Source organism: Rhagoletis pomonella, unplaced genomic scaffold, assembly GCF_013731165.1.
Source record: "Rhagoletis pomonella isolate Grant_MI unplaced genomic scaffold, Rhpom_1.0 Rhpom_scaffold_00002, whole genome shotgun sequence".
Lineage (NCBI taxonomy): Eukaryota > Metazoa > Arthropoda > Insecta > Diptera > Tephritidae > Rhagoletis > Rhagoletis pomonella.
In genome coordinates this window covers 112,577,700-112,600,286 of record NW_023458556.1, presented here as the reverse complement: position 1 = coordinate 112,600,286, position 22,587 = coordinate 112,577,700, and the positions used below count along the sequence as shown (strand labels likewise).

General features: G+C 34.2%; 1 protein-coding gene across 1 annotated transcript in view; it reads right to left on the bottom strand.

Annotated features, from left to right (window-relative positions):
* Nucleotides 1-21,720, bottom strand: part of LOC118757091 (probable serine/threonine-protein kinase dyrk1) — a 63,074-nt gene extending 41,354 nt beyond the window's left edge. Inside the window, exons 1-2 of the mRNA XM_036491829.1 lie at nucleotides 21,711-21,720; nucleotides 18,824-18,921 (exon numbers count right to left, since the gene is read on the bottom strand). Coding sequence (XP_036347722.1) covers nucleotides 18,824-18,921; nucleotides 21,711-21,720 — 108 coding nt within the window. The remainder of the gene's footprint in view (nucleotides 1-18,823; nucleotides 18,922-21,710) is intronic.
* Nucleotides 21,721-22,587: the final 867 nt, after the last annotated feature.

Genomic DNA, 22,587 nt, shown 5'->3' with positions numbered 1-22,587 from the left:
AAATTGGCATATTTTGGGTTGCATAATTTTGAAATCCCTATTTTTTGTCACAGCTTGCAAATGATATTAAACGAAAGTAAAAATATTGGTACAAAATCTTAACGCATATTTAAAACCAGGAATTTTTTCGAAAAAGTTTCAAAATCATCAGAACTTGATGAAACTGTAAATTACTGTGACAAATGGCAATTGAAAAAAATTAGGAGCATATCGAGGGCTTATATTCAATACACTGCACTTTTCACAAAAATGAGATTCTGATATAAAAATCTATCTAAGACTTAGCTGTCATCGGTGATATTAATGCTGACCCTGTGTAACGCTTGACAGACGAATTTACTATTAAACTGCAAAGTAAGAATTAACATCCGTGATAACAGGTAAGTCCCTGATGGGTTCTAACATCGCAAAGTAGTTTTTGTGAAAATTGCAGTTAGAGGGTATTGAATAGACCCCCTTGATATTCAAAAAAAGCGGGCTGAAAACACCCCAATTATATTATTGGCTCTTCCCATGTTTTGGGGAACTATTTTTAATTTCGTTCTTTTTTTCTAACGTACCTATCCGCGTGAGTTTGTTTTATGTGTTTACAATATTATCGAAAATAAAAAAAGGGGCAGTGTTTAGAGAGGATGGCAAAATTTCATTCCACATACATACATACATAAAAAAAAAGAGACAAAAAAAGGAACGATAGGATGTTTAGGACACTTTGCAAAAAATTTTCCCGGTTTTGCGTCACACAAATCTGGCAGCCCTATCATTAATATTTTTTAAAATATGAATTCAAAAGGCGGATGTACTTTAAACTTGATTAGTTTTTTTTTTTAAACTGATCTTATATCTACATATAGACTATGGTCTACTGGGAATCGGATAAGCTTTGTTTTTGCCTAATTTTTACTACTTAAAAGTATTGACGAAAAAGACAAAAAACACACTTTGCAAAGTTTACAGAAAATCTTTTCTTATTTATCCGATTCCCTTTAATAGGTGCCGCAAGTCTAAAGAAAATAATGGGAATTGCCGTAAGTGAATTCGAAAGCATTTTAAGTATATTTCCAGAAATCAAATAGCGAATATGGGTCAAATAGCTATTGCCTCACCTACAGAAAATATAAAATTTGAATAAATCCTAGGCACAGGACTGTAGGGGCGAATAAAATTAATAGAAGTGTTAAAAATTAATTGATGTTGTCACACAAAGCGGAGGGACCTACAGTTTAACACCGACTCCGAACGGTGATTGTATTTTTATGAGAAGCTGTTTTTCATGGCAGAAATGAGTAGTCCACTTGCAAAGTGCGCTATGTAAACTTTGTCGATTTTTAGTTTTTGGTGGATTACGTACCAGTATTTAAAGTAGTTTCATGCCCACTAACAACACAGTGCAAAATCTTTTTATATTCTGAAAAAATAGCATAAAATGTTAACTCTTCTTAAAAAAGTCGCTATCATACTTATTTATAATCTTACAAAAGTATCCATCTTCTGATGAACCTAGAAAACTGCTTTAGGTCGTGTAGACTGCTAATATTATCTTATGTCATGGTATGTTATGTTATAATTTTATAAGGCTCTTATTTATCCAAATTGTCAGGTAATAACAAAAAAGTTTCAATTTAAATGTTACTTGTTGTCGTAGTCGTTTTTTCAAATTTATGGCTTTCTATTATAAAATCAATCACGCTGTTTGCAAGTGGACTACTCAACCGAAAAAACCTTTTTTCTATATTTTTTTGCGATGTTTGACCAGGGCTTGAACCCAGGTGCTGCGGAGTGGAAGCGCGCCCTGCTTACCACTACACCACAGCGGCCGACATCGGATAGGCACCATCGGATAGCCCGTACAAAAATCTATAGAAACAACAGTTTTCCTATTATTTTCTGTCTGCTTCCCAGCTAGTCGAAAATAAACTTGTTTTGCACCGCTCAGCGCGCCTGGGACATTTAACGTGCATCGCCACAATGCACAATATTAAGGTGACCAGAATTGTTTTTGGCATTCCAGGAGGATGGAGAATTTTGAAAACACAAAAAACTTATTGTATATGGGTCAATCCATGCAAAATTTACACAAAAATTTTTTTCCGCTCAAATTATTTTTCTTTGCATTCTTTGGGTAAAAATATGATACACGTATTTTTTTATTTTCATTTGACACATACCGGTTACGAGATATATTTTTTTGAATTTTAAGCATGCTAAAAAAGGACTTTTTAATATATGCTTCCGCGCAAACAAGCATTTTAATAAAAAAAAATATATTATCTGTGGTATAAGCAATAACCGCCTGAGTCGACTTAAGAAAGAATTGAGTTTTATATGCTATCGTATTCTGCAACTATTCTTCCACGTGTATGTGAAATCCCCATCCCGCCAGCTAAGCTATTTAAAAAGTAATGGACGAACATATTTTGGTTTCCCCATTAGGTTAAAATTACAATCCAAATGTTTAAAACGTTTTTCTCGAATACAGGTTTTTCTACTTATGCGGTTATTGTTTATGACCACAGATATATGAATCAATCCCCACTCATAGAGAAAATTTTGGCTATTGGAAACATCACTACCCAATATCTCGTTTTTGTATAACCATGTTCAGGACTAGGAAGCAGAAAAAAATCAAGGCAAAAATCAATCAGGCAAGCACGAAATTCACAGCATTGAGCCTGAAGAAAATAAAAGACTGAAAGTTAAGACTTATTCTTTTTGTAACGATTTCAAAATAGAAAGCTTTGAAAAAAGTAGACATTCTTATTCATTATTGTAGAAGGGCGTAATTAGAACCAGAGTTGGGCATTATTCGAATAAATTGTTATTTAGATAATTATTCGAATAAAATTTTATCCGTAATATAATTATTCGCAGATAACACATTTACGAATAAATTATTCGTGAATAAATTGCTTTCGAATAATTTATTCGTTGTTTTATTCGTTATTTTAAATAATGAATAAAAACTCATTTTTAACACATTGAGCCACCTTTTACTTTTATTTCTATTGTCAAGGATTGTGAGTTAGCTGAATTTTGTTTACTATTTTATCAAGAATACTAGCTCATTCCCTCTGGTTTCGCGGCCCCTGATAAGATTTTTTGCGTTGGCCCATGCAAGAATAGCGTTGAAAACCAAATATGGGTAAAGTAAAAATTCTTAATTTAGGTTGAACAACTAAAGAGCCGAACCCTTCTCACACATATTTCTGCCAAAAAAATAGCGCTCTGATGCTATATGCAAGAAAAAATCCCTTTCAATGTCATGAGCTTTACCGATGGTCTTATTTCCACTTGTGAGATCTTTTCTAAGCGTGCGTAATCTTCTTCTATGATCTTGCAACTACAACATTGGTCCGATGCGTCAGCCTCTAGGCTTATGTCATGTAGGCCAACAAAAGTCCTTATAAGGAAGCTGAAGAGCACGGATGTGCATTTTTTATTATAGGAGAGCCAAAAACCCTCGATGTAAAATTTGGCCATTGATATACCAACAGTGGATGTGGTCGTTACTTTCCTTGCTGATTCGCCACTTTTAAAATATCCAAGAGCTGGTTTCCTTGAGTCTTACTGCTGCAGCAATGGCCGCCCGAGCAATTTCATCAAGCGGAGGTAGATGCAAAGTCGCATTTAGGGTGTATGACGACGTAAGACATCGTAAAATCATATAATATAAACATAAAAAACAAAGTAGTCCAAACATATGGAGTTTCTAATGATCTCGACTGCAGCACCATTATGTATTGCAACCTGATTGTACAATAAATAGGGATTTTCTAAATAACTCAACTGCAGCGCCACCTAGCGGGTCCATTTTTCGCATAAGTATTTTTCATCATGCAGGAAGAACACATTTTGAATTTGAACGAAATCGGTTCATAAATACGGCTTTTATAAATAACTCGGCTCCATCGCCACCAAGGAGTTTTCTAGTAGCCTTTAATAGGACTTTATGCGCAGGGAATAACCTCCGAAAATTTGACTTAAATCTATCCAGAGGTTTGAGTTAAATCGCAACAACGAAAACGGTTATCATTTTATACATAAATATATGTACATATCTATATACATAAATTACTTCTTTTATTATTATTTTATTCGTTATTCGAATAATTAATGAAGATAATAATTATTCGAATAACGAATAAAATAATTTATCCGTCATTCGAATAATTTTTTTTTTGAATAAACAAAATTATTTATTATTTACGAATAACAAGAAAAACAATTTATTCATTTGTTATTCGTCATTCGAATAAATTTTGCCCAACTCTGATTAGAACCCTAATAAAAAATAAAAAACTCCATTCAGAACTTGTCTTTTATGTAATGCCGGAGAAATTCAGCTGCGAGCATTCAGCCTGTTATACGAGAGCGCGCGTTTTTTAGCGCTTTCGCAGTTGTTTAAAATTTGATTACAAGCGTAATTTTGAACTACCCATTCTGAAATTTTTTCAGGTTCTACTTAAGTATTTTAAGAACAGTTTTCAATAAAAAAATTTAAAAAAAATCATTACCAAATTTGAAAAAAAAACTTAATTTTTTATTATTTTTTTAATATCTAATTTTTTGTATTAAAAAATAATTGTATCGACTTCTCGTAATCCTCATATGAAAGCCAAGAAAAAGTCATAAATGGTACGATGATTAAGTTTGTTTTTTATTAAAATGCTTGTTTGCGCGGAAGCATGTATTAAAAAGCCCTTTTTTGGCATGCTTCAAATTCAAAAAAATATATCTCGTAAACGGTATGTGTCAAATGAAAATAAAAAAATACGTGTATCATATTTTTACCCAAAGAATTAAAAGAAAAATAATTTGAGCGAAAAAAAATGTTTAGTGTAAATTTTGCATGGATTGGCCCATATTTATTTTAGCACTAAATAACGAATAAGCTAACATTGTTAATAAAAGCAAAAACAATTCAAAGTTGCTCTAAACACAAGTCAAAGGAGTTAATAGTACACTGCGTTACATAATTATAAGATCGAAACCGTTGATTTTTTGACAATTTTTTTTTGTTGACAGTGTTATTAATTTTCTTTCATATAAACAATATGAATTTAAATTCTCCTTTTAAGTTGTCTGTCAAGTGGCATCTTCTTTTTTCGTAGACATTTTAATTCTAGTGGAAACGTTAAATTAATTATGCAACTTTACAGCCGCACTCAGAAACGTTCCTTAAATTAGCTCTAACGGGCACTTAACTAATGATCGTTAAATTTGTTAATTAATGTTTCCTCTCAGAGTTAAAAATTATGAAATAAAAAATTTAAGTATGGCCCCAGTTGCGGCCCTTCATTTTTGTGGCATCACTCACTTTTTTCGTTCAGTTTGAAATAAAATATAAAAATATGTATTTATATCATTTTGCGCGCGCTGCCTCAACAGTCGCAATAGCTGAGTGAACAGAGCACTGGCGTGCCATTCGAGAGATGCGAGTTCGAGTCCTAAGGCAGGAAAATTTTCTTTTTCCTTTTTTATTTTTTTATTTTTTTTTGTTAATTTTTTTTTTAAACTATCTTTATTGAATTTTTTTGCTTTTTTGATATAATTTTCTTTTGATTTAGAGATTATATTGCTTTAAAAAGGAAACAAATTTTTTGCTAAAAGACAAACAAGACCAATAACAGGCCAATTCTGGCATCTGTCTTTCAACTCACCTCAGTCTTTCGAGAGACAAAAGTCTTTAGACTTCGGCAATTATCTTGAAAGCCCTTTTCTGTATTTCGAATAACTAATTGACAGATGTGCTAATAGTGTTATTATATTTATCGCTTATCAATAAGTTTTCTAAAAACTAAACGAAATGAAAAAAACAGGAAAAAATAAAAATTTGAGAAACTGAAAGTAAAAGAAAAAAGATGAATCAAAAAAGTTGTCAAACGTTAAATAAAATAAAAAATATGAATTTTCTAAGCAATAAAACTTAAAAAAAATGTATTAAAAAAAATTCGTTGCCGAGGATTGAACTCGGATCTCTTGTATGCTCACTGGGCCATTGCTTGTTACAGCAACGTTATCGAAATTAAAATTTATTGAAAACAAACAAAGAATTTCAAAATCATTCGTTAAAAAGTTAAGTAAAGGTTATTGTTTACTTAACTTTAATATTCATTAAATGCCGTTAACGAATCATTAACTGACTCTGAGAGGTAATTTTTTCAAATCGTTACTGAGGGCCACCTTAAGTAATCATTAAACGACTCTGAGTGCGGCTGTTAGGTATTTAGTTGACGCATTTCTTACTCAGCGTAAACAACTATTTAGGCACGACAACTGTAATCAACAAGTAGTTATCGAAAAATAGCTACCCTGGTTATGCATTGAAACATCGATAAATATAATTACAGGGCTTCTCCACAGGCAAACGCTTTATCTTTATCATGTTGTTAGACAATATATGTATTGTCAATGGAGACAGCATATTGCTCATGTGAAGCAATAATTATAAGAGCTGTTTTCTTGATAAATATTGCCAGCCATGAACTGCCAGTTAATCTTACAACCAGATTTTCATTTACGCGAAAACTTAGCCGCAGTTGATTTTTTTAGTATGGTAGAAAAATTGAGCTGTTGTTTATTGGATTACACAGGCCTTCGAAATCTAATTTTTCCCCTTTCCAAGAATTATGTTATTTCTTTAAATATCTAAGTATGTTAAACTAAAATACATCTTTGGTTCTTTTCTAGCATGTTGGGATTTATTTTTATTGTTGACATGTACTTACATGTTAGAATTTTTAGCAGTATGCATGAAAAGCCAAAAATTTATTAATTTAGAATATAATTTTTACTTAAATTCCAATATTATTAGTAATAATGCTCATAAAGAGAGTAAGTAAATCAGAAGGACTTATGTATGTAATTTCAAAGTTAACTCAAGTAAGGCACGGTAATGTTAAGAAAAATTATAAAAGTAATTTTCTCGAAAAATTTTCGTGGTGAAATTTTTTATTATCTTTTTGGTAGCGTAATACCTATACGTACCCAAATCTCTAATTAGTTTTTAAGGGGACAAACACACAGGCCTGTGTTATTTTTGACTGTGTACTTGGATGTGAAATAACATATTTTCTAAAATGTTTTAAGCAGATTTAGCTCTAAAGCAACGAGCATCCTTACTTTAAGTCATCTTACAAAATCTTTTATCAATATAAAAAATCCCCATACACAAATTTTGTCACTGATAAAACTTATACATATCTGGCAAACAAAATGACATATGGTAGGCAATAATTTTCGCCTGCGGAGACGCGTCGTTAGATAGTCTTTCAGTGTTGTAAAGGGTAAAATATTATTCATTAAGGCTAAAAGGCGTTCACACCGTTCAACTTTCACAGGTAATTAGTTGAATCAAAAGTTTACAGCAGTTACCTTGAAAGTTGAACAATGTAAACGCCTGAACGAAATTTTTTGAAAATTTCATCACTGCTATAAAACATAAAAAGAAGGACAAGGAGGAAATTTTTGCTCAAAAGGACAAATCATGATTGAGGAGGACAATTATACTCAAAGGAGGACGGTTGACTGCTTAATAATATGCAAAAGCTTTTTTTAAATCAGGTCTGTACCATTCGTTCGATTCAAAATAATGAGGTATCAAATTAAAGAGCTTGGCCTGTAGATGTGCAGTAATGTTTATTATTTCGAAAAGGATTGCCACTAAATCAATTATTACAATTTGGGTATATCGAAGTGGTGTTGAAAAGGTTTACATTTTAATAATACATACATATGTTGCAGGGTTGCCCCTGTTTAAAAACTCAAGTTCTACTTAAATAATGCCAATTTGAAAATTGAAATATGCATCTTCATATGGGTGTTCGAGAAAGGTTGTTGAGTGAAAATATTTTGAAGAGAGTTGCCAATGGTTTAAATAAATTACTATTATATGGATATCAACCAAAACGGCTTTGAAAAAACTTTATTTTTTAAACTACATGTAGAAGAGCTACCACCTGTTTTAAAAACTAAATTGAACCTTTAATAAGGGTATAAGATTACCACTTAATTATGGGTATCAGGCGAAACAGGTTTAACAGGGTTTTGGCTATAAAATATTTTGACAGTGTTGCCGCCTGTTTGAAAAGTCGAATATGTTAAAGTATACATAAGATATATGAAATATTAAAATATGGGCGTCAAACGAGAGGGTGGTAAGAAATATTTAGTTTAAACATTTAGTAAAAAGTTTAACTAAGTAACAATAAGTCAAGCTAATAATTAAAAAAAGGGTATCAACTGAAATGGGCTTAAAAAGTTTTTCTTCTGAACTATCGTTAAAATCAAATTCAACTTAATCAATCAAGTAATTGAAATAAGTATCACAATGTCTGATGTAGGAGATTTCCTTATTTCTAAACATTATTAAGGAGAGTTGCCCCTGTTTGAAAAGTTGCGTTTAGCTAACTTATACACAAGCCCGAAGATGAAGACAAAGACGTAAAGCTAATATTAAAAGTGTATAATACAAATTTCTACATTATGGAACGAAATAAAAATGAATCGAAGTAATGACAGAAGGCGCTGGTGAAATATTAGCTCACAGAAGATAATAGCCATGACCTCAGAGTTGTTGTTTTGGTCCAATCGAACCAAAATTGGTAGCTTCGATTTCTTTTGGTAGAGTGGTTGGCTTGATGAAGCTTTTGGTAGGCAAAAATGTTTTGAAAATACAACCAAATTGCGCATTAAAATTTGTTTGCTTACTTTGCGTTTACAAGGTGAAAACAGTGCTTTCAATTTGCTCAGACGTATGCGTTGTGTGTTTTTTTCATACTTTATTAAATACACTGTTGTCTCCAAACGAAAACTCACTTCCCAAAGCTATAATCGATCAGCTGTTGAAGCTGAAAGAAAAATTAAAAGAAAAATTGCTTTCAATCTGATAGGCAATGTGGAAGGTGTGAGTGTATTGGAGGAAAAGGGGGAGTTTGCAAATTTGAACCAATTTTTTGAACATGTAAATCTCAAGTTAGTACAATGCTTATTTAACCCTAAAATTACCTTATATAAAAATTACGTTGAGCTTTTTATTAATTTAATGCACCGGTTTCTGCTCTGTTTGGTTTTAAAGCAAGATTTTTTTTGCAAAAAATGCTAATCAAATCACTCTTTTTTATCCTTCACACAGTCATAATAACCTGAATACGCTGTTCAAAATCAGAACACCTAAATATGGATACAGAAGCTCTCGGTGAAAAAATTCCATCACGCAAACTTTTTCTATAAGAATTTCTGATTTACTTAGTCTTTAGGGGTATATTTTTTTAACAGTCAATGACAATATTCACAATCTATTACAAAAATTGAGTAGTCACTTTGAAGTTTTTGGTATGCCATAAAATTTAAATCTTATCTCGGAGATATACCAAATTATTTTGTTGGGGAATACAAACAAGTTTTCGGTTTTCGGTTTAAAAGGACAAAAACGACTAACAAAATATTGAAAAAGATGATTAACCACATTAAAAAAATCGATTTTTAGAAACACCGATTTTTTTTAACATATCTAGTTTCTACATTGTAGCCCCTTTAGTTTAAAAGCCAGTTTACATATTCCAGAGTTAAACAAGAGTGTAATTCCTCTTTTGATGTTATATGTAAGTACCCTGAAATCAACAAGTTATCGGTTTACGGTTTAAAAGGAAAAAAATCATTAACACCCAAATACAAAAAATATATTGAAAAAGACGATTAACCACATTGAAAAACTCGATTTTTAGAAACACCGATTATTTTGAACATCCCTGGTTTCTACATTGTAGCCCCTTTAGTTTAAAAGCCAGTTTACATATTGAAGAGTTAAACAAGAGTGTAATTCCCCTTTGGATGTTGTATGTATGTACCCTGCAGGAAATGGGACTAGTTTGTAGCTAACTATTAACTAACTAGGAGTCCACTAGTGGTAACTATTTATTAGCTATTTTCTTTGGCCACAACTAACTACCTTTGAAGAGCAATGGCCGCAAAATAGAGAGAACTGGTTTCCTCTTGATTAGATGTCAACTAACTTGTGCTAACTACTTTTGGATATAAACTATTAATTGAAATTTTTTTTTAATTTTTTGATATTTTTATTTATTTGCTTATTTTATTTAACATTACATATTTGCTTACTTGTTTACATGTTCTTTTGTAGGTGGTCCCAAATTTGAATTCCATCAGACATAACATCAAAATAATAATGTAAAATTTAGATCTTTATTTTATTCGTCCAGAATTCGAAAAAGGATCTGAGAAGTGTATTGAAGTATTTTTAGGAGGATAATTAAAAAGAAACTTCCCTGCAGTGAAAAATTATCAATTGTTAAAACTAACCAACTTATAGTTAGCTTTTTGGCGAGACTTCGATTAATACCTCACTTTTAATTAGCTATGACAAAACCAACTTAAAGTGAATTGTAAAGTCGTGCAGGAGTCATGCAGACGCAATCGGGAGTTGGTTTTCTTTACAAATATCCTCATACAAAAATTACTTTCAATACACTTTTTTTCTGAACTTCGCAGATTCTTTTTCATATCCAGGACAAATAAAAGGAAGATCGAAATTTTATACTATCATTTTGAAGTTATGTCTGACGGTGTTCGAATATGGGGCCACCCAGAGCAGAATATGTAAACAAATATGAAATGTAATAAAATAAAGTAAATAAATAAGTAAATAAAAAAGTAAAAAAACAAAAAAATATTTTGTTTTTCTTATTGATATTTTATGTCCAAAAGTAGTTAGTTACAAGTTAGTTGACATGTAATGCATAGGTATCCAGGTCTGACTTTTTTGCGGCTATCGCCCCACAAAAGTAGCTAGCTTTTTTCGAACAAAATACACAGTTAATAGTTAGCACTAGTGTTCGTGTAAACAGACTAAAGTTAGGTATAAGCTAACGTCACTCCCTGCAGGGTTGTAAAGAAAAAAACTCAGAACGTCATAACGTCTGCATGTCTCCTGCACGACTTTACAACTCACTTAAAGTTAGTTTTGTTATAGCTAATTGAAAGTGAGTTATTTATTGAAATCCCATAAAAAAGCTAACTATAAGTTGGTTATTTTAATCAATTGAATTTTTTTCTGCAGGGTATGTACATACATATCTGTGGACTTTTGACAAAACAACTTCTCTCGTGTGAGGTCATTTTCTCTTCAAAGCAGTAATTCATTGAGTTCTCGAATGATATTTTTATGTTTAGTCATTAATAGGAGTAGATCAAGATGCTATCTCAATGAAAGTTAAATAAAAATTACAAATTTTAAAATGGAAGTTCCTTATAATTTACTCTAAATTCCAACCTACAGAAAGCACAGAGGTTGTTTTGTCAAAAGTCCACAGATATGTACATATGTATGCATGAACACATAAAGAATCTGGTCGAAATTTTCTATATCATTAAGTACATGTACACGTATGTGTGTATGTATATATGTTTGTACATAAATATCTATGTACATATGTACATAAATTCACGTGTTGCTGCATTGAAACTGTCGCTTGTTACCGGCATACCTACTGAAATTGTGAAGCAAAATACAACGAAAATATTGAAGATGTTCTGCCGGTATGATGGACTGCATACTAATTAGGCTAAGATGAATAAAATGTAACATGGAATACACACATAATAGCGATAATTGCTCCTCATAAGGACACCAACGATGAAATTCGCCTAAAGCACCCAGTAAAACTTTAGTTTCAAGGTCAAACCGCATGAATATTTATCACTAAATAAAATAAAGCAATATGAAAACAATATTTTTTGTTTTTTTTTTACATTAACACGTGCAAAAGGGTGAGAAAAAATTTAAATCACCTTGATAAGTCTCAAAATACATAAACAGGTTCACCAGTACAATAAATTTATGTACACAACTTGTATGTTTATGGTACATATTTTAAAAGAATGATAATAATGTATCAAATAAATTAGGAGATATGTGGGTGATAGATAGATAACCTTTGTCATCTTTCTAACTTATCGCGTAGTAGGTAGCCAACCTTACGTAAATAAGTGAAACTAAATTTATTTTAGAACGCTACTTTAAAATAAAAAATCCTTAGTACCAACCGACAGCCTGCCAGCTGAGCTATTCACGTACGGTGGCGAGGAGTTGATAAGGTGCATGCATCAACTGCTATGCAGAATATGGTCAGATGAGCGCACGCCCGACGACTGGCATTTAATTGCGTTTTCTTTTCTCGAAAAATATGTCACCTTCTCATATGGCAACATTATCAGGGTGCAACATTTTAAAGAAAGAGAACGCAATATGCATGTGAAGATACTGAGAAAGGAACACGAAAGCTTGACAGCCCTGGCGCAGGGCAGAATAAATACAACTTTTTTTCGAGAAAAGAAAACGCTATAAGTGTGCTCTGCCCCATCCATAAGAAAGGCGACCCGCCATGCAAGCGATCAGACTTCTAAGCATAGGTTACAAGGTCATATCGAGCGTATTGTGTGAAAGACTGAAACCCACCGTCAATGAACTGATTGGGTGTTATCAGTGTGGCTTTAGACCTGGCGAAACCACCATAGGCCCGGTGTTCACACCCTGTAGGGTAAACACGAACTAGTGAACCAGATTTCTAGTTCAGTACTAGTTCTTTTTCGCCAAAAACGAACCAGCCCGACAGTAACTAGTTCCGCACCAGTCCAAAAGCAGTGAAATGTGGTACTTTCACTAAACTATTTTGTTTTAAATTTTAAAAGCAGGGAAGGTAATCATTATGAGTAAAATAATTTAAATCAGTATTTAATTATTTTATGAATTATTATTGAGTTTTATTTTTTCGCTCAAACGGAAATAATTACACAGGTTTACAAAAAAAAAAGTGTATGCATATTAAACCAAACCTATATATCCCTATGTTATTCGACACGCTGAATGCGAATCCGAAGTCCGTTAGTCTCCACCACGTCAGGTTCGTGGCCATTTGAAGGTCAAGTAGGGAAAAATTCATTGAATAAACCTGAAAATTCAATAAAATTCATCGGAATTTGACCTTGGGATGACCTTGGCATGACTTCCAGATGACCTTGAGGAATCAAGGGACCTCCATACTCGGTTTGAGTCACAACAAAAACATTTTTATACCCAAGCGCACTTGTGCACAAGGGTATTATAACTTTGTTCACATAACGGTTGTTTGTAACAGACAAAACGAATCGAGATAGATATAGACAAATGTATACATAAATGATCAGAATAAAAAGAGAAATCGATTAAGCGGTGACTGTCTGTCCGTCCGTCCGTCTGTCCGTCCGTCTGTGCACACGATAACTCGAGTAAAAATTGAGATATCTTAACGAAATTTGGTAATTTTTAGACTAAAAATAAGAATATTCTATCCTTGGGAAAATAGGCGTAGCCACGCCCACTTATGGTTACATGTGTATATCTTTGTAACCGCTGCACCAACTTCTTCCAAACTTAGCACAGTTGTTGGCCTTAGCACAGCATACTAAATGGCCGAAAATTTTTAAAATCGGACAATAACCACGCCCACATCCCATATAACGGTAATTTAGAGTAATACGAAATCTTCGATAAATCAGTAAATATTAAAGCTAATTTATTCAAAATTGAAGCTTGCAACAATTCTTTACCACGAAAAACGTTTATAATAAAATTTTGGAAAATGGGCGTGGCACCGCCCACTTATGATCACATATATGTATCTGGGTAACCGTTCTACCAATTTGTACCAAACTCGGTACGGTTATTATGCTTGCCATATAAAAGCAAAACGTTGAAAATTATTGAAATCGGACTAAAATTACGTCCGCTTTTCATATAACGGTAAATTTCAGAAATGCTTGAAACTTCAATATTTCGACATATATGTAAGTACGCTAATTTACTCAAAATTGATACATGTAGCGGTAGCTTTCATAAAGGTGAAAAACATATATTTAATACTTGCGCCGGGTATTTAATGTTCGGCAAAGCCCGAACTTAGACTTTCTTACTTGTTTTTTTTTAATTTTTATTGAATAAATTTTATGTCCTATTTGACATTCAAATGACCTGACCTGACGTGGTGGAGACCAACGGACTTCGGATTCGCATTCAGCGTGTCGAATAACATAGGGATTTATAGGTTTGGTTTAATATGCGTAAGCTCTTTTTTTTTGTAAACCTGTGTTATTATTTGATTTTTATTTTTGGGATTACAAATAATGATTATTTTATGATTTTTATTTTTTCGCGCAGAGATTATCATTAATTTAGAGCTTTATTTTTCCACTTAAAAATAATGATAATTTATAAAATTTAAAAGGCCATACAGACGCAACCTACTGAAATTTTGACCTGAAAAGTTTGGGTGTTATTCCTTTTATAAGGGTGCGGCTACTCTCAAAAGGATACGTCGGTAATCACGCTGGTATAGTTTTTGACTTGCTTAATAATCATTAAGCATTCCATAAACAAAGGCCAAGATCCTGAAGGACAATTGAGAAAGGCAATGCAGTTGCGGAAAAAGAGTCATTTAAAAACATTTCAAAATAATTACCACTTTCTCACTAAATTTATTTAAAAATGCAAGCCACAAGAGCTACCTTTTTTTACGAAAAGGCAAATTAATTTTTTTTATGCAATCCAGCACAACTACCTTAATATAGTCAGTCAATAAAGTTTAGGTACAACGAATTTTTTACAATACGGGTAACTATTTTTTAAATATTTTAGTTTTCGGTAATTTTTTATAAAAATATGGTCAATTCTACAACAAAATCCCTAAAAATCAGAGTTCCAAACCTTGTGCAAAATTTAAGAAAATTCTGCAAAATTTCATTAAAATAATTCACTTTCTATTTACGCTTTCTAGAAAAAAGTTCAGTTTGCAGTTCTTTAGCCCATTCAATTTTACTGTAATGAAGTGCAAGTATGAGGAAGCTAGGACTTACCAAACAACAAAAAAAAATTGCTAAGTATTAATGGTAAGTCCTATCTACCTCAAACTTGCACTTTGTTATACTAAAATTGAGTGGGCTAAAAACTGCGTACTTAACTTTTTTCTAAAGAGTGTAAATTGCAATATTTGGTTGGAAATTCACAGAGTTTTCTTTAATTTTGCATAAGGTTTGGAACTCTGATTTTTGGGGTTTTTGGTGTAGAATTAACCATATTTTTATAAAAAATTAGGGAAAAATAAAACATTTAAAAAATAGTTGCCGGTATTGTAAAAACTTCGCTGTACCTAAACCTTATTGACTGACTATATATCTTATTTACATTAAGTACGACAAAAACTTTCAAAGTACTTCATATACATATAAGCTTAAAAACAACTGAATTTACTTAAAAACCAATATGCTTAAATTTAGACAAGTAAGACAAAGTGAACTAATATTTTTACTTTTAAGCAGAACGCACTTTTGTTTTTTACTTACTACTTAAGTTTAATACTACTACTACTACTAATGTGGTTTATCAATTTTTAATAAATGCGTTTAAACATTTGTGATGGTATTGCCTTCCTTTAACCGATCGAATTTAATATAAAAGGGAAATGTTTCAACAAGTCTGATTAGAAATGTAGATCTAAGGTGACGAATTTATAACAGGTTGGGAACTATAAAAAATGGATGCAGATCGAACTAGATCTCATCTGTCGAATTAGGAACTGGTTTAGAACTAAAGAAAAGGGTGATGCAAAATGAACTAGATCTTATATGTCGAATTTAGAACTGGTTCGGAACTAGAGCCAAAGGGATGCAACGGGGGACAATTGACACTTCCTAGGACATCGAAATGTTAAATTCGCCAGTCGCTAGCATGCAAAAGAGAATTAACGTGTACTAGTCATGGTCCCAAACGCACTAGAACCGAACCAGTTCCGCACTAGTTCGTTTCCCTACAGGGCAATAAGCCAAATCTTGGAAAAGACCAGCGAGAAAAAGATCGACACCGTTCGCCACCAAATGGGGTTTCAGACATGGCGACTCCCTTTCATGTGACTTCTTTAATCCGCTGTTGGGGAAGATAATAAGAGCTGCAGAACTGAACCGCTCAGGAACAATATTTTATAAAAGCGTGAAATTGCTGGCGTACGCCGATGACATCGTCATCATTGGTAACAATAACCGTGAAGTCTGTTTCGCGTTTTCCAAGTTGGATAAGGAATCAACGAATGGGTCTGGTGGTAAACGAGGAAAAGATGAAGTATCTCCTGTCATCAAACAAACAGTCGAGAAAGTGGAGAATCTCGTTTACCTGGGAACCAGAATTAACGACCATAATAATGCCCGCGGCCGCTGTGGTGTAGTGGTTAGCAGTGCGCGATCCTGGGTTCATGCCCGGTTCGACCCAACATAAAAAAATAAAAAACAACAAAACAGGATTTTTCTAATAGCGGTCGCCCCTCGGCAGGCAATGGCAAACCTCCGAGCGTATTTCTGCCATGATAATAATAATAATAATAATAATAATAATAATAATAATAATAATATATTGGCGCTTACACATATGTTAGTGTTTGGCTGAGCTTCTCCTCCGATTTGGGGCGTGCGCGTTGACGTTGTCACACAAAGAGGAGGGACCTACAGTTTTACGCCGACTCCGAACGGCGATTATATTTTTATGAGAAGCTGTTTTTCATGGCAGAAATACACTCGCTTTGGCTAGGGCTTGAACCCAGGCGCTGCGGAGTGGAAGCGCGCACTGCTTACCACTACACCACAGCGGCCACCAATCTATTATTATTATTAATAATGTCAGCATTGAATAGCAGCATTGAAGTAGGCAATTCTGAAGTAAAGTCCTCGCTCGACATACGAAAACCACACCCTATAAGTCATCCATCATGTCCGTGTTGGTATATGGCGCAGAAGCATGATAAATGACAACATCTGATGAGGCGGGTCTTGGAGTATTCGAGCATGGGCGTACGCAGAGTATAATTTAGGGGGGGAGGGGTGGTGTTTGGTGGCTGAGATTTTTATACCCGAGCGCACTTGTGCACAAGGGTATATTAATTTTGTTCACATAACGGTTGTTTGTAACAGCCAAAACAAATCGAGATAGATATAGACAAATGTATACATAAATGATCAGGATGAACAAAGAAATTGATTAAGCCATGTCTGTCTGTCCGTCCGTCTGTCCGTCTGTCCGTCTGTCCGTCCGTCCGTGTACACGATAACTCGAGCAAAAATTGAGATATCTCAACGAAATTTGGTATGTAGGTTTGCCTTAATCCAAGGTAGGTTGGTATTGAAAATGGGCGAAATCGGACCATAACCATGCCCACTTCCCATATAACGGTAATTTCCAGAAATCCGAAAACTGCGATATTTTAGTAACTACTGAAGATAATTCACTCAAAATTGATATTTACAATAATTTTTAGACGAAAAATAAGAATATTATAAATTTTTGGAAAATGGGCGTAGCCACGCCCACTTATGGTTACATGTGTATATCTTGGTAACCGCTGCACCAATTTCTTCCAAACTTGGCACAGTTGTTGGCCTTCGCACAACATACCAAATGACGGAAAATTTTTAAAATCGCTCAATAACCACGCCTACTTCCCATATAACGGTAATTTTCAGAAATACGAAAACTGCGATATTTTAGTAACTACTGGAGATTATTCACTCAAAATTGATATTTATAATAAGTTTTAGACGAAAAATAAGAATATTATAAATTTTTGGAAAATGGGCGTAGCCACGCCCTCTTATGGTTACATGTGTATATCTTGGTAACCGCTGCAGCAATTTCTTCCAAACTTGGCACAGTTGTTGGCCTTCGCACAACATACCAAATGGCCGAAAATTTTTAAAGTCGCTCAATAACCACGCCTACTTCCCATATAACGGTAATTTAGAGAAATACAAAATCTTCGATAAATCAGTAAATATTGAAGCTAATTTATTCAAAATTGATGCTTGCAACAATTCTTTACCAAGAAATACGATTATGGTAAAACTTTGGAAAATGGGCGTGGCACCGCCCACTTATGATCTCATATAAGTATATCGGTAACCGTTCTACCAATTTGTACCAAACTCGGTGTGGTTATTGTGCTTGCCACATATAAGCAAAACGTTGAAAATTATTGAAATCGGACTAAAATAACGGCCGCTTCTCATATAACGGTAAATTTCAGAAATGCTTGAAACTTCAATATTTCGAAATTGAAGGACGCTAATTTACTCAAAATTGATACACCCCGGCTTACCATCTAGCGGAAGGTTTCGGAAAGGTGAAAAAACATATATTTAATACTTGCGCCGGGTATTTAATGTTCGGCTTCACCCGAACTTAGACTTTCTTACTTGTTTTAATGTAAATTTGATTAGACATGTTAAAATTAGCTATTAAAAATGTATAATAACTTACCTCATTAATTTTTCTCTTTTTCACCGACTTCAAAAAAACGAGGAGCTTATCAGTTCATCGGAATATTTTCTTTTTGTGTATGTTACCGCATAACTTTGGACCACATTAACCAATTTCGATAATTCTTTTTCTAGTGCCTCAGGGGAGTTCCCATACTAATTTGGTTTTGATCCGATCATTGGATCATGAAGAAATTAACGGTACTTCTAAAGTTTTATATGAGAATTGAAGTCGGTTGTGTTTTTTGCTTAAAAATTACTTGTTATTGTAACAATTGAGTTGTACCAAGCCCTACAAAGGAACTTATATTGCATAAAGTTTATTATGAACTTATTGAAGAGTTAAAATGCAAATTTGCTAGTTACCTTAACACGTTCGCTACCAGGCGTCACATATATGTGTCAGCTGGGTTTTCACGTGGGACCGCCGACACAAATGTGTGACGCCGGTTTAACTTAATTAAATTATACCTACATTCACCGCGGTCTGCGATAGCGGGTTGTTAGATACAGTATAGCCTATAGGAAGGTCTGGCACACGTTTGTGACAAGTGGTCTCGGGATTAGAGCTACCTGTAAAGTATGAGGTTATGTTTATTTACAGTGCACGTGTGAAAGTCTTTGCCGACTTTAAGAGAGAAAATATTAGCTTCATAGTGAAATATGTACATATACAGAGGACGGTAAGTACACATATTGAGACTTGTTTGAACATCATAAATTTGAACATAAAGGTCCCAGTGGGAATTAGGAGCACGTAATAATACCTTATTAGCAACTTACTCTTCACCTGGCAGTCATTGCCATTTCCCTGCCGAACGTCCCTTACTTTTACAAAGGCATGGCCGCCTTATGTAATTAGGAATTTAGAATGTACATTTGGTATCAGACATACTTCTGAGCCGCTTTACAAAGTAAGTTACGTGTAATGCAGAGAAGTCGCTCGGAGTAGTTCGGCGCTTGGAGATAACTTCGGCTGCACGTTACTTTGCAACTGACAACGTAATGTGTCGTTGGAGGTATTCATTTTGTGCTTTACTAGTAGATGACATTGGCCATGATGACAATTTTGGTACTAAAAACTGAAAGAAAACATGGCTTACCTCGTAAGGTGCTTACCTATTTTCCCAGTGCGGTTAAGTAATTGGCTTATGTATTGAGCAATGTTTCGGAGAATATCAGGCCCAAAATAAGTCAAAATGCTACTGTATTTTCAATTAGAATTAATTTAATGTAAGCATTGTATTTTTGAATAAAACTGAGTTAGCTAAAACCCTGATGTTTAGCCTGTCACATAAATGTGACCCTTGTCTATGCCAAAAAATATCTCTATAGACCAGCGTCACAAATATGAGTCAGGCTTAAAAAAATGTTTCAAATTTTCATTGTTGGTGTTTCCGACAGGGTAGGAGTGTGATGTAATGTGGTACGATTTTCCGTCATCCCTTGTCAAATTTGGTTTGGAGACAAATCGGTTTCGAAAACGAAAAATTACACTGAAGATGGCTGTTTAATATTAGATACATTGTCTCGCACATGCATATCTATGTAGTATAATTATCTAAATTGTTATTACCTTTCTAACGGGTGATTTTTTAAGAGCTTGATAACTTTTTTTTAAAAAAAAAACGCATAAAATTTGCAAAATCTCATCGGTTCTTTATTTGAAACGTTAGATTGGTCCATGACATTTACTTTTTGAAGATAATTTCATTTAAATGTTGACCGCGGCTGCGTCTTAGGTGGTCCATTCGGAAAGTCCAATTTTGGGCAACTTTTTCGAGCATTTCGGCCGGAATAGCCCGAATTTCTTCGGAAATGTTGTCTTCCAAAGCTGGAATAGTTGCTGGCTTATTTCTGTAGACTTTAGACTTGACGTAGCCCCACAAAAAATAGTCTAAAGGCGTCAAATCGCATGATCTTGGTGGCCAACTTACCGGTCCATTTCTTGAGATGAATTGTTCTCCGAAGTTTTCCCTCAAAATGGCCATAGAATCGCGAGCTGTGTGGCATGTAGCGCCATCTTGTTGAAACCACATGTCAACCAAGTTCAGTTCTTCCATTTTTGGCAACAAAAAGTTTGTTAGCATCGAACGATAGCGATCGCCATTCACCGTAACGTTGCGTCCAACAGCATCTTTGAAAAAATACGGTCCAATGATTCCACCAGCGTACAAACCACACCAAGCAGTGCATTTTTCGGGATGCATGGGCAGTTCTTGAACGGCTTCTGGTTGCTCTTCACTCCAAATGCGGCAATTTTGCTTATTTACGAAGCCATTCAACCAGAAATGAGCCTCATCGCTGAACAAAATTTGTCGATAAAAAAGCGCGAAACACATTTCGAACCGAACACTGATTTTGGTAATAAAATTCAATGATTTGCAAGCGTTGCTCGTTAGTAAGTCTATTCATGATGAAATGTCAAAGCATACTGAGCATCTTTCTCTTTGACACCATGTCTGAAATCCCACGTGATCTGTCAAATACTAATGCATGAAAATCCTAACCTCAAAAAAATCACCCGTTATTATGTACCATCACTGATAGCATGTAATTATATGTACCTTCACTGATAACATTAGTTGATCATCATTTATTTAGTCTGTTCCAATAGCAGTCCGGTTTACAGGATTTAGTCAGAACTTACAGGAAGTCGTTCCTATTGACATAAAACCTGTCAGTGGGAACACATTTGAGAGAGTAAATGAGCAACTGTTCCTAGGCAGAAGTTACAGGATTTAGTCCGGAGTTTTTTTTCCTGTAAGTTCATGAAAAGTGTCAAACGATCAGCTGATTTACATGTGCAAACAAAAACAGAAAGCGGTGAAAGCAAAGAACCTTATATTTGTTAAAAAATGGAAGTAAACAACGACATATTTGAATATGTATAGATTTTAATAATTATTTAGTGATATTTCAGCCAAATTAGTGTAGTACCAATGACATGTAAACAAACCGTCTGACGTTTTTACAGGAAATAGTGCTTAGTTCCTATGCACTTCTGCATCTGTTCTCCTTTTACTCTCATTTGAGAGCGTAAAATTGTAGTTTGACAGTTCCACAGGTTTTAGTCCGAAGTTCAAAGGAACAGACTAATTAGTTGCTCTTTATGCTAATTGCTCATACATATGCATCTGCGCATGTCCATATGTATGTATATACATACTTACGTACATAAGTAAATATTTGCTTGCTTCAAATCTGCGCTCCCGCTAATGCGTAATGACACCAATGTTTAAGAACCGGTTTAGTGAATTTGAGTGGCTGTGATAAGCGCTCTTATCATACTTGTACATACATACATTAGCATAACTGCATTATATTGGAATAGGTACCACTAAATCATCCGATCTCTTTACCGTAAGCCATTATACTTGTTGAGCTAGAGGAAATTTTGTAGGCTGGTTAATTTGTACATCTAAGAATTTTGTTACTCGCATTTTGGTCATCGTAGCAAGCGCTAGCATATAGTTGCTAATATTCGCATGTACATTTTGTAATAAACGCCCGCATATCGTTGTTGTCGCATTTTGTTTTTATTGCAAGTAATACGGGTCAGTAAAAAGGCTTACTGCCCCCGAAACATTTGGTGACCCCGACGTGATCTAATCAATACTCGTAAAATTGATTGATCAAACGTCGTACTTAATTATTTTTTCGTGTGCTTATATATTCAAAAATGGCACCATCTAAGAAGATTGACTCAGTTGAAGCCAAGAAGAAGCTTGAGTCTTTTGTTCAACAAATAACCCAAACCAACAACTCTCTGACTTTCGAAGCCCTGCGCGAGTTCGACGAAGCTGCAGTAGAGGTACGTATCGAGCAAATGGATCGCCTGGAGAAGAGGTTCGATGCCCTTCACATGCAGCTAGAGGACAACGACGCTGATGATCATTTGACCACATTCACCAACCATTATATTGAGGCGAAAACTAAGCTGACACGCCAACTGCACGCTTGCCAAACTTTAGAGGCTCATAGTTCTACGTTGCGGCCGTTTTCTGGAGATCAACCATCGTTCATCGTCGCTCAACCGAAGCAACGGTTACCTGTACTGCAAATACCAAAGTTTAGCGGTAACTATGCAGAATGGCCCGACTCGATGTTCAACACCGTGGTCCATCAAGACGTTGATTTGACAAGAATCTAGAAATTCCAACACCTTCGATTAAGTCTACGTGATGCCGCCCTGGATACAATTCGGTCGTTAGAAATAAGTGAACCCAACTATGATAA